The sequence below is a fragment of the Centropristis striata genome, chromosome 12, assembly GCF_030273125.1.
Source record: "Centropristis striata isolate RG_2023a ecotype Rhode Island chromosome 12, C.striata_1.0, whole genome shotgun sequence".
NCBI lineage: Eukaryota > Metazoa > Chordata > Actinopteri > Perciformes > Serranidae > Centropristis > Centropristis striata.
This window is the reverse complement of record NC_081528.1, coordinates 29,683,479-29,697,288: the sequence shown is the minus strand read 5'-3', so window position 1 is coordinate 29,697,288 and position 13,810 is coordinate 29,683,479. Positions and strand designations below refer to the sequence as shown.

General features: G+C 39.6%; 1 protein-coding gene across 1 annotated transcript in view; it reads left to right on the top strand.

The window, feature by feature from the left end:
- The first annotated feature begins 13 nt into the window (after positions 1 to 13).
- LOC131981438 (protein diaphanous homolog 1) overlaps positions 14 to 13,810 on the top strand; it is an 81,504-nt gene continuing 67,707 nt past the window's right edge. The window contains exon 1 of the mRNA XM_059345708.1: positions 14 to 1,121. Coding sequence (XP_059201691.1) covers positions 1,023 to 1,121 — 99 coding nt within the window. The 5' untranslated portion in view covers positions 14 to 1,022. The remainder of the gene's footprint in view (positions 1,122 to 13,810) is intronic.

The following is a 13,810-nucleotide window of genomic DNA, read 5'->3' as shown; positions in this document are numbered from 1 at the left end:
CATTTCATTGCACTACATTTATTTAGCTGACACTTTTTATGCAAAGCGACGTACCACAAGTGCGTTCAAACATGTTGGTAGGCATACCACACTAAAAAGTGCAAGGCTCAGTGAAGTAGCCTACACCAACTTCATCAATGTGCTGATGCGCCGCCAGGACAACAACTGGTGAGAGTCGTCCTCATTTTAACGGAGATCCCTGTGTTAACTTTTTCACGGAGCTCCGTCTGTTGACCCTGGTCCCACAGCTCTGTGCCATGACACAACTGACAGCTAAATCCTCTCAGGTGTAGCAGCAGAGCGCAGGCTCCTCCCCAACCAGCTCTGACCGACTGTCAGAAGAACAGGAAGACTCCTCTACCGCTACAGACTTTAGTCGCTTCCCCCTTGTCATTAAGGGGTTACAAAGTTTAACTAAACTTGTAGCAGACATGGAAACTAATTTATCAGACACAGTCGGGCTAAGTAAACCGTAATACCAACTCGTCGTCCGTGTTGTAGTCGCCAAAACAACTCGTGGAAGTGGAAGCGGAGTTTTTTTTCCACGGAGACTTTACCTAGAGCTAGCCTAGCTAAGGCTAATAGTTAGCTCAGTTAATACAGCATACTTTCCGGACTTAAAATTCACATTGTTTAAAGCTTCGGTTTGTGTCACATGTGAATACTTGTAGACTAAACCCTCATTTGTTTTTTTGAAACGCAACAGGTTGCTTTTGTACTTTTCGTCCCGAGGACTTGGGGCTGTGCTTTGAATTTCCCTCCTTCAGTGATAGAAACAGACGGCTTCTCGAGGGGCTCGTTCACTGTAGTTGGCTCTCTACCAAATCATTAGCAATTGTGCTAATTGTGGCTAAGTTAGCCAGAGCACTAGCTTAGGCCCAAGGGAATTAATAGTTGGCTTTCTCGCAAAGTTGCCGCCGGAGGAAACATTTGCTTTGCGTTTCCCCTTTGAGTGCGGGGAGATTAACGCCACACGGGTTTATTTTGACACCCAATCCAAGGAAACGGATTAAGTAATAAATATGGATCCACACACGGGGAACTCTGCCTCGGCTGCTGGTCCCAAGAAGGACAAGAAAGCAAAGAAGAACTCTGAGGATGGAGATGGGAAAAAGAAATTTGTGAGTATCCCACAGGTTCATCTTGTTGCACCTTTCATAATCTGTTTGGGTTCAAAAGACTTGTCCCTAACTGCGCAGATGGTTACATTTTCTTCCTCATGTTTTAAGTGAAGCTATAAAGCAAACATACCTGTAATTACTTTCACCCCCTAAAGCTGTGCAGCAGCTGTCAGTAGAGCTTGAAATGTTACCCTGAAGGAATCATGATTTAGGTCAAAGTAAGTGTCAACATATGAGGAAGTAACTGGCTCTCCAACTCTGAAGACTTGTTTAGTGCAGTAAACCTTAAGCAACACAGTTCTGACAAAGTGCAACATGTCAACAAATGACTCCTATGGTTTATTACTTTTTTTTCTCAAACATTTGAACAAATATGAAGATATTTCTGCAGATTACAATAACTGTATTTTTGTACAGAGAGAATGCTGTGTATTTTTAGTTTAACACAAGAAAATGAAAACATTTGAACAGAATTGTGTGATTTAACACATTGAATGACCTAACTGTCAAGGTGTGGCAGTGACACATGGAATTTTCTGGAGATGACTTAATTATAATGACATCATGTGGTGTCTACCTGGCTCTGTCAGCATGTGTGATTCAGTGTCTTCATGGGAGCAGAGCAGTAAGAGTCACCAGTAGTTTTGTCTATCGTCAGCTAGCACAAACTATTGCGTAACATAACCCCTTTGCCATGTCTAGCAACAGGTGAAACTGATATTGTACACACTGACAAACGGTAACCATAGAGGATGCACAGAAGATACATTTGATCACTGAGTAAATGATTGCTCCACACACTCATGCACACTGGCTCGAAGACTTGGCTTTTAATGGGTCCCTCTCACCCCTTCTTTAAACCACGAGGTGTTTTATATCTTGCTGACAGGAATGAACATCGATTCTTTCAGTACGTATTTACATTTAAATACGGAACACTTTGTTCAGGCTTTTTGTTGACAATTTTTCATGTCAATAGTACCACTGGGGCATAAGCCCAATGGAAGTGAGTAGAGTAGGGAAAAGCTGTCCCAGCTGTAAATGTATATACTTGTGCTTTTTAACCCTTTACAAACAGATAGGTAAAAATGGGGGGGAAAGGATATGATAAATTGCATAATGTTACAGTAGTGCTATTGTAGGCACAGGTAGGGCTATAAGTAAACACGAGTCACGGACAAAAATCAATTGCGCAATGTCCTGAGATAACACTGCATACACGAGTCTGTGTCATTCAGCCCAATAGTGTAAGTGCATGTGTGTGTGCAGCTAGACTGCCCACCTTTATCCTTATCTTCATTCCACCCCTAACTCTGAAATATGAACCCATTCTGGCAGATTTTTTAACAGTCAGGGTTCAGAAAGAGGTTAAGGAGTGTAGAATTATGTGTGTTGTACATGATATACAGTTTGACATTGTCTGTCTCAACCGTCTTGTCTTCTCAGAAATACCAGTGATAACACGATGAGATATGTATGACTGAATGACGTATGTATTATCTCCAGCCAGCTTAGTATTTTGTATACCAACTCGGAATCATCCTTGTGTGAATAACTCTCCATTGTGCTGTCTGGGACTGAATGAACTAGTGTGGGTGGGTTGTCCAGTTTTAGTCATTTCTTTTTCTAGACATGGTCACAGTTTTTTTTGGATGACTCTAAGACAGGATTGCTTGTTTTGTGTACTTTTGGGATACTGTCCCTAACAGGTTTGGCAGTATAGGTCTAAAAGAAACCCAGTGTGACACAGCTCTGGCTCTGTAAAGCTACGTGACAGGGTCCTGCTCAGGTCTCATTTTCAAGTAGCCCTCCCAACCTGGCACCACAACATGCAATACCATACCTGCCCCACTACCTGACCTGTTGAAACGAGATCCTATCAAATTGCATAATATCCATGCACAGTTCAGATAATTTGGTTCAGCAGCATGTTTAAAGTGATAATTTTAGGCCATTTCATACAAGCCCAGTTACAAAGATTTTAATGTGCTGTGTAAAATGTGAATAAAAACAGAATTCATCAGATTCTAAATTAAGGAGATTATATTTATTATACAAAAAACAAAGGTTTATCAATCTGTTGTCGTCAGTTTTTAACTGAATATACATTAAAAAGGATTAGCAAATTATTATTGTTCTGTTTTTACATTTAAGACCATGTCCCAACTTTTTTGGACTCGGATTGTACATGTGAAACTGAGATAATATATTTTTAGACAAAGGTACATTCTTATAATATTGAGCAAGGCATCTCCACAGTTAACATGCCTGTTAGTAACACACCTGATTGTATTCTAGGTGGCGCAGAAAGCAAAGCCAATGAAGGAAGTATAAAAATAATATGAATTTGATAAATAGGCATTGTTGCAGTCAATGCATTAAAGCTTTAAAACATTAAATTAAATTAATATAATTTTCATTTTATTTTAATTTATTTATAATCCAACACCCTCAATCAGATCCACATGTTCTCCGTTTTACCCAGGACTGAATGTCTTGCTCATTCACAGGACAGGGGAAAGGCCATAGATATACAAAGAGAAAGTCAGTGGAAGCAAGAGGAATGATTTAAAAAAAAAAAAAAAAAAAAAAGGAGCATTGAAGGGTCACGGGAGTGATGTATTTGTTGGAGTGTTGAGTTTAAATATCATCAATCTTTCTTCAGAATCGCTGACTCCACCTTTAAGAACAATGCTATGGCTGTTTACAGGATGAAGAATTTATGACAGATGATCATTTATGTACCTTTGTTTTAAATTACAAAAATGAGTATATTCTGCCCAATAGCCATTCAGTGCATTGAATGTTGCTTAACCCCAAAATCTCCCCCCTGTAATGTTTACTACAGCTCTACTTCTCCTGCTGCGTGTAAGCATGCCAGTAAGCCTGAGTATGTGTGAGTCAGTGTGTGTGTGTCTCAGTTCAGACACTGGGTGTTTTTTTTTTATTTTCATTTTTTTTACCTGTTGCCCTCACAGGAATCTTAACAGGATTCACATTGCTTACAGGTACCTCTATATCTGAGCATGATCCATGTATTTAGTTTGAAGCCAAAAGCAAGTCATTTTAGCTGTGCTCCCTGAAGCACTATCTGTGTTCTTCAGGTCCAGAGAGAAAGGATCAGCATCCATGAATGCTGCTGACATAAACAGGCTGGCTCAACCCAGCAGACAGGCGCAGTGTGGATTAGCCAGGGATCACTGCCTTGGACAGTTGTTTTGGATACAAGGTGAATTGTAGATCATAGATTCTTGCTCTGGGACATCTTGTTTAGTTTGAAAGGTTATCTGTTTTCAGGTGAAAGGTTTGCAGGATTCTAGTATATAGAAGTGGAAGCATATTCAGGTCCTGATAAAGAATATTGGTTATCTAAGACCAATAACCAATATTTTGAGTCAGTTGTGTAACTTTGGCATGTTTTTCTGGGGCTTCTGGGACATTTCTTTCATAGTGTCATCAGTTACTTACTAGTAAATATATTAATACAATAGGTTAGATATATGATCCAGAATTGTATAACATGGCTTTCAGAAATGTGAAGCTGTGTGAGAGGATGGCTTGTGTTACAAAAAATGCAGTCTAATTGGAAAGAATACTGCCTATTCGGATAATCCGAAAATTATAATAATTATCATATAGGATGTAACCATGCAGATGCACATTAAACTTTTTCCTGGAACTGGAAGAAACCCAGCTGTTGTAGTTAATGCCAATAAGAGAAACATTAGGCAAGTGTCTGAGCAGCACATATTTTCTCTGTAGTTGAATATTCACAGAGTTGGAAAATATGCTGACTTGCTCAAGCATGCAGCCCCATCCTACCAGTTGGATGGCTTCTGATGTGACTTTACAGTAATGTTTTGTAATGGGGATTGTAGCATCCGGAATCAAGTACAGAGATTCACAGGTTTAGTGTCTTGATACAGAAAATATTGCAATACACTTGAGCACTATCCGTCACAAAGGAACAGCAAAAATACTCAATTAAATCTGACTTCTATACAGTGTGCTATCAGGGGATGGTACCTAAGTTGTTGCCAGTGCGCACAGGTTTAAGTGTTGATTGCAGCTTAACTTGCTGGTGTTTATCATGAATCAAAGCAAGGATAAGTGCACCTTCCTTCAACCATAAAGTATTGTGCCTGCATATGCCTTTGTGCAACAGTGCACCTACTTCCTGGGGGAACCACCTCAGCAAAAGCTTGATTTAAAATAAGGCCTTGATAAAAGCCAGTCAGGTCACAGCTCTTTATTCATAAAGGCTGACTCATATAGTTTGAGTCAAGTAGTTAAAAAGTAGCCTTATTGCACAGTATGTCTCTTTTGCTCTCTCTTTTTTTTTTAAATGTATCTAGTCCCCCAACGCACGCACCTATGCACACAGACACACAGTTTCCTGTTCTCTGCATCTCAGGGGAAGAAGAGCATACTGTGAGCTGAAGAATAGGATGACTGAGTGCCAGCGTGAAACTGGAGTGGTTAATGGACTGCTAGTGGCAGGGGCCTGTTGGCTCAGAGTGAACAGAGTATTTTAGAGAGTATGGCTGAGCAAGGGAAAGCAAGTGAGCCATCAGTGAGCAGGGACTGGGTGAGGAAGAGACAAGGTAGAAAATGTGCAAGAGTGGGGGTGCAGTCAATGATTAAAACAAGTTACAGTTGGTGTGATAGCTTTGGAAAACTTAAATTAAGAGGGTAATTCTCTGGGGTTAAAACATTCAAGCATGTTGCTCCTGTGGTCACACCCCAAGACAGTAATTTAAACATAGGTGATGTTTATTAGTTGTCAAAGATAAAATTCCTGGGCCCAATTCCAGGTAGAAGTTTCAATAAACTCTGAGTCTATCCATGAACTGGGAAACTCTTGAGTTTCTGGTTCCAGAAAAGCTGATCTGAGTTAGTTCAATCAACACAGAGTAGGTTCACTCTGAGCTACGCGCGTGCATCACTACAATAAAAAGGCAGCATTAAAAGAGCCGCGATATCTCGATTCACCATGGCAACGGCTAAAAAAATCTTTGAATTTTAAATCCTCACGCGAACGTACGGTGAATTAGAACACATTTTTAGATAAAAAAACAAGGGTAGAGAAGAATAAGATTAAATCACAAGTATAATATTGCAGCTGAAAACCGACAAAATTGTATTGAACCTAAATTGTATTCATTTAGTTGTAATCCTTCCTGCAAAAGACATTGAAGTAGCTCAAAATGAAATTTAAGATCATCGTTCAAACAGGTAGGACTGAGTTATAATAGGCTCATGGCTTATTTCATTTTATTCATAATTGACTGATTTCAGTAAATATAATTCAGAGGATATTTCAATGTGCACTCGATATTTCAGTGCCAGAGTCACTTTTCACTCAGCAAACTATCTTTTCTGATATGCTCTGCATCGCCAATATTACAAAGAAAACAACAACTCCAAAAAAGTGGCATCAGTGATCAGATGGCATTAAGGCATTTGCTTGAATAATCTGCAATGGATGAGAACAATGATTGATATGCATAGCTGCCCTTGTTTGCTTTATCCTTACTGTACTTTACAGACCAAAAAAGAACAGCTGTTGGCTCAGCTGAGTTTGGTTTGCTCTGAAGCTTGTTCTGACTGGATGTTCAGGCTGAGTTGTGTAATAAAAGTGTGGGTACAGGCACACAGAGGAATGCAGAGTCACTACACCACTGAATTACTATACTTAGAATGGAATCTCACCTTCACCTGGGTTGTTTTTGTTTTTGATGTTTGTTTGTTTTTTAACTCAGACTTAATAATTTACTTTGTGAGCTTGTGTCTTCTGATTACAATGCATCAAGTGTCTGATGGCTGTATAGTTTTGAGACATCTCACAGATGGATAGTCATTAGGTCCACGTAATGGTGGTGGTACTAGTCGCTTCAGGCAACAAATTCTCTATACTCTATACTTCCAGTCATACTGATTATTCCTCCACCACCGCAAACACAAACGTTGCAAATTTATAGAAACAAAAAGCCTACAATGGACTCGGACTGCTGAAGAGTCAAGATAATCTTGCTGTATAAAAGAGACATGTGAGAGACTGTGATATTTTGTCTGTACATGTTTTTTTTAATTTTTTTTTTAAAGAAACTAAAAAAAAGTACCAATCTATATCTTTATCACAACATAAAATTTAGGGCTGAGATTATTAGTCTATTAATCAAAGTAATTTGTTGATAGACAAACACAATTATCAGACATTGTTCGATTAATCAATAATACAAAAAAAGCAAAAGTTGCATGCCTAGTAAAAATCCATATTTTGTGATAGAGGACCTAATCCATGTTGCCCATTCTTTGTAACTATTGTACTTTCTGTAAGCTGCTCTCCTGACTAACTAACTGACTGTCTAAAGCAGCAGCCAGCCATGCCGTTACTTTTCAGCTTTGTGTCACCATAGACAATTGGTAGAAGGCAGAGTTGGTTTTGCTGTGTCTAATTAGTCCAAACCACATTTCTTCATGTTTAAGGAGGAAGCGATTTCTGCTACTGCTTCTGTCATACTGTCACTTAATAAGTTAACTGATCAGATATGTTATTTTCAGGCAGCTGTCCAGTTAAACCCTGGAGTGGCAAAGGTATGACATCAAACAGACAGGAATGATGGGTGAGGGAGAAGTTTGGTCAGTCGACAGCTAACTTATACTCTGATGGAAAAACTCTGTGTCACAGCTCTCCCTTGTCCTTGTCAGGTGGTTCAGGTGACTGTGTTATAGTTACTTGTGTGTTGTTTGTGTGTAAAATCATGTCTTACAGTCTGTTTGCTTAGTGGTTTGCCATATTCCACAATACACGTGCTTATTGTAATACAGAGAGGCTGAAGAGAAAACGGCATTCTGTTTCTCTGCATTTCATTCTTTGTCATGCTATTTCCCCTTGCTCAGAGAAAAACTTTCAATGAATGTGTGTGTGCATTTGTTGCCTTGAGCTATTGCAGTCAGTTTCACATGCTCAGATGTTTGTCAAAGGCCTTCACTAGGTTTTAAGTCTGTTCAGTCTAAATGGATAGATAGGCTAGTCCACACAGTGGTATTTCTGTTTTGCTCATGTCTTCTATTTAAAATAAACTCTCACTTGTGTGCATTTCTGGCACTTTATGGCAGAGTTAGCACAATTTGGCTCCTCTTTTCAGCAGGGTTTATCTGTTCTTCAGTGGAAAGATATGAAAAAATGAAGCAACATATTATTTTGTCTTCAAACGTCTCTGACCTCCTGGGTGTTTACCTATTGTTGACATGCATATTTTTTCAGCTGTTAATTCTTAGTTCTCCTTCTTACTTTTTCTAGTTGCGTGCACACACATACACACACATACAGATATGTCAGCGATTTCCACCCGATTATTATTTCTCAAATTCTGAGGGCTGTGACAGGATGTTGTGCAAAAGTAACGAACAGCATGCTTCCTTATTCGTCCCCATTATTGCTTACCGTTATCTCTTTCCTTCCCTCCTTTCCATCCATTGTGCAAAGAGGTATCAGTGCTCTACTAAATATGTTTGCACACACTCTGCTATCATATCTTCTGAGACCTGGATGCTTTAGATGCCTGGTAGATGTTAGAATAAAGAGCAGGAGACTAATGTACAAGTTTGATACTTTCCAGACTGGAGATGGATAAATCAGACTAATTTAAGTTGTCCGTAGTAAATCAGGAAATTTTTTCCGCTGTTGAGTTTGAATTTTTTTAAACACTAAGCACCACACATCAAAATCTAATTTGCCTCTATTTTAATGGGCTGCTCAGATGGTACCCTTAAAACCTCAGATAAAATGGTACTCATGGTGATGGTCTCTGTTGGGAGAGGTATGTGACTCCGCCCTGCGTTGGACTTTCACCTTCATTAGGTCATTAGGTGCGTTTCCACTATAGTCAAATACCCGGAATGAGGCGGGTCTCCCTCACCGAAACTGCCCTAATTTGAGTGTAAGCTGCCCCTAGCGACTGTTTGACTGACTGTTTTTTTGGCACTGTCAAAGAGCAGGGCCATTTTTTCTCCACTGAAAAATGCCTGGTTGCTGATTGGATAGAACGCTAAGTGGGATGTGACGTGCTAAGCGGGATGTGACCTATCGAACTGCTCTTCGAGGATTCGTCTCCTGTCAAAAACAGTTATTGTCCATCACAAATTCTCTATTATATAAAGAAAATTTAAGGAAATCCTCACATTAAGAACCTGGAAGGGGATGTTTGTCATTTTTTATTTAAAAAGATATGGCTGAAGCTGAATTGTTACAGCACACAACACATACCACATAACCGCAATGTCGCCGGTTCAAGTTAGAGTTGGTGACCTTTGTTGTCATACACTCCTCTCTCACCGGTTTCCTGTCTGCCTCCTTACTGTGAACTGCCCATAAAGGTGAAAAATATTGTTATAAAAATAGGGGAAAATGACAGGTTGTCCAGTCTAAACACTGATTTATCAACAGATTGGCATGCCACTCACTACATCCAATAGTTTGAATTACCCATTTTGTAATGGTGAAGCCTGCAACAGAATTTGCTTTGTGGTTTCTAACTGCAGCATCTGATTAGCTTTCTACTCTGGTGCTTCCTGCTCAACTGCTATTACTTCATCATTGTATCATATTGGTTTTCATCATTCTTATTCTTCCAGCATTCCTTTATCCTGTTCTAGTTTCTTTGTAATACATTATTATATCACTAAATATCTTTTAGTAAAAAATGTATACAATAATAGCAATTAAGATGCATTTTGGAAATCCAAATTGCAAGTTTTAACAAAAAAATGGCACACATTATTGAAAAATGTAAATGTTAAGATCTTAGCTTGTTTTAAGGCCAGCTTTCACCCCAACAGCAGGTGATGTTGTGTCCTTCAATGCATCAGATATGCTGATGTTGTTATGGCTCTGGTTCAATAGCTAGTATTTACTCTAAAAGCGGTCCAGACAACATATGCATGACAATATGATAGATGATGGTTAAATTCTCAGTTACAATCAGTACTTTTACACGACACTTGAAAAAAATGAATTATTGCCTTAATCTGACTATAGAGATGGTCAGATCAGGTTTTTTGGGACCGATACCGATCACCTAAAGCCTCACCGATCCAATTACCGATCAGAACCGATCGACCCCCCCCAATCAATTCATCCACTCATGCACAGGCCTATAGTCTTTCATTTATGTTAACCTTGTAATCATTTATTTACTAGATACTACTAAATTGACCTTTATTTATTGCATAGCAGTAACTTTAATATTCCTTCATAGCAGCAGTGGCACTGTGGTAAACAATATGCCAAATGGCTTCTATAGGGCGGTCAAGAACAGGCAAGAGTTTCATGTTGAAAGTTCAGTCATTTATTGATACTATCCATTTTAAATGGCTGTATTGTTGCATATATTGTATAAAATAAAATTCAAATAAAAATTGAGCCTATTTAACAGGCTAAACAAACTCAAAATGCCAGTCTGAACATTGGTGGCATTATTGCACATTGAACTACAGTACGTTCAGTACTGTTAGTCCGACTAATGTCAGTGTTCTCCAACTCTGATTAAGACACCCAGATAATGCGATTGGAATAGGATTTTCACCGGTATGTATGACAAGACAACGCATGTGCGCATGCTCTACATGTCGCAGTAGCCGGCCGGTGACAGTAGCTGGTGACAGTCAGTCGGTCAGTAGCGACGGCATAAAGTGTCGAACTGAGGTCAACCGGAAAAGGGGCCATATTAACCCGCTGAAACGACGCATATCGCCACCATGTGTTTAGGAGGACATGTTCCTGTCAGTTATTCGATTTTCTCAGTTGCATGTAAACTGGGACAAGGACAGAAGTCTGATTAGACGCCAAAATCGATTTTAAGCATAGCTCGGTAAAACTGTGCATGTAAACGCAGTGACTGATCAGTCAGTACGTTTACATGACACTTGAAAAAAACAAATTATTGCCTTAATCTCACTATAACTGGGCAACTGAAGTGCATGTAAACTTGTTCTTCAACTCAGATTAGGACACCCAGATAATGTCATTGGAATAGGATTTTCGCCGGCATGTATGACAAGACAACGCATGTGCGCATGCTCCATCCCCCCAATACCCGCGTTGCTATGGCCCCTAGAACAAAAACATTTAAGAAAGCCAGTCAGTCACAGTAGCCGGTCGCAGTAGCCGGTCCGTAGCGACGGACAAGTGTCGAACTGAGGTCAACCGGAAAGGGGGCCATATTAACCTGCTGAAACGACGCAAATCGCCACCCAGTGTGGAGGAGAAGGACACGTTCCCCTCAGTTATTAAATTTTTTCAGTTGCATGTAAACTGGGACAAGGACAGAAGTCCGATTAGATCGATTTTTAAGCATAGCTCGATTAAACTGTGCATGTAAACACACTGATTATCTGATTTCTATCACAGTGTGTATGGTAGTCTATTTATAGTCATAAATGGGTAGGCTCATATAGGGTGATGCTCTTTTTTTCTATAACTCTCAGTCAGCCAGCTAGTCAGGGCCCGAGGGCAGTGTTGTGAAGGGAACTCCCAGTGTATATCCACTAGTACTCTGTCACTTGTAAGTACAGAGGTGGATAAACAAACCTGGAGACTGATCCTCACAGATATGAATGCTCTAGACTGTGTTACGCATGTTGTGTATGGGGGGTTTAGTTAGGATTACAGTGTCAGTCCTCTGTGACTCTTCTCAGTCTCCCACTGACAGATTACAGCTAATCTCAGACTGCTCTGTGTATTTCAACTCCAAGACTGTAGACAGCATTGGACCTATGTGTCGCTCTTACAACTGAATGTCTGAAGGACAGAAGTCTATTCCTGTAGGAATGAAACAAGACGTTCAGACATTTAAGGCTGTGGAAGAAATTTAGCTGCTGGACACAAGTGCACAGCCTGCTGTGTCTTGGCGAGGACTGTAGGAAACTCAGCTTAACTTGAAATCTGTCATTACTTCGCATTATAACTACTGTGTGAGCTCATGTATAGCAGAGGCTTTAGTGCCCATAGTCTAGTAACAAGTGGATAGTATTGTGTCAGACCACAGGCAATAGCAATAATGTTAAATACGGATAAAAAAAAACAAAAAGCTGAGCAATATTTGACGTTATCTTTTTAACAGAACTCTGTGGTTTTGTCTATTCAAATTGTTTTTTCCATGGACCTACTTTAAAGAAAAACTAGCACATAATTCCATAACACATCACAACTAGTCTATTGTCAAAATTGGCTTGGGGAATTGCTATGGGGTGCATAGGCAATTACAAATGGAGATATTAACTCTATCAAATACACTTAGACATATCCAAGAAAGTATGCTGTACAGTTGAAGCAATAGATTTGGGTTTAAAAAAAAGATAAAAAAACAAATAACTAAAATGGTATTAATGTTGTGGTTATTGAAGTAGTAAGGTGGATGTAGTTATTTAAATATTGCCTCACTTTTTTAATCAGGTTTTATCTGTTCACTTCCCAACCCTGGTTGTAATTTGGGTACTGGCTTGTTTTCATGATAATTTACTGTATACTCGCATATCTTAATCTGCTATGCTCACAAGTCTGTGATTCACAGCGTTCCACTTCTGCCTGACTGAGTTCACATTTTAGCAGTACACTTAGGGATGGAGCGGTTTTTAAAAATCATAGTTCGATTCACATCGAGGTTCGAGGGTAACTGTTTTCGGTTTGGTACAGAGAGGGGCATTGAAGATTTCAATCTGCTTTTAATTAATTAATTTATTTGGCAAACAAAGTTGAGGCTAAACTAGCACTAGGCTTTTCTTTTAAACTACAGTAAAACATATGTCTCATTTGCCACTGCTTGTTTCAGCTCACATGTATGGCTTTCATAAAGGGGCCGTGTTTGCAAAACTGAACTTTATTATCTCACAATTCTAAGTCATGTGTGCAGTCACTCATTACTGTCAGTAGCCCTGCAGGTCCATCCATCCAAGTAAAGTTGGGTATTACTGTGTTGCTGAAGTGACAGCGGGAGGGGACATGATAGCAGCTCAAGTACTTTAATCATATGCTGAAATCCTGCATCCTCCTCGACTGCATAGGGCTGCATATCTTAGTTATGGATTTTGCCCTGTCTGAATCTGTATGGAGAGGCTGGTTAATGCTGCAGGGAGACGGAGTTATTTTTTCCTGCCCAAATGTCTCCTCCTTGTGCTGTCAACAGACTAACTGCCGTGATATCTTCGAATATTGGAAGTATAGCTGCTAGCCTAAACCACATGTGTTAAACAGTGTTTTCACAAAGAATCTGTTTTTTGCAACACTTTTTCCCCATCATTGTCATAGGTAAACTTAATCCATAATGCTGTCATACAGCAGACAGAAATTATGCCAGTGGTGCGTTAACTGTGCTTTGTCTTTCCACTTTATTTTTTTTTTTACCTCTTTTCTTTCCTTCTATTTCAGGCAGTTCTCATTTTTTGCAGTCTACGCCTGTCTGAGGTCATAGGTATTAAATGAGCTAATCATTGTTGGGCCACCATAAGAACAAAACCTGCCTTTGTCTCTGTTGATTCAGAAGACTGCAGTCATCTGTAGGAACAGTCAATGATGCAAGCATATCAGCTAAGTCTCTTTGTGCTGTTACAGTGGCCTGATTATGTTAGGGTAAGAGGGAGGTAGTGAGAATGTGTGTGTGTGGGAGATGCTTACAGTTCTTGTGGTA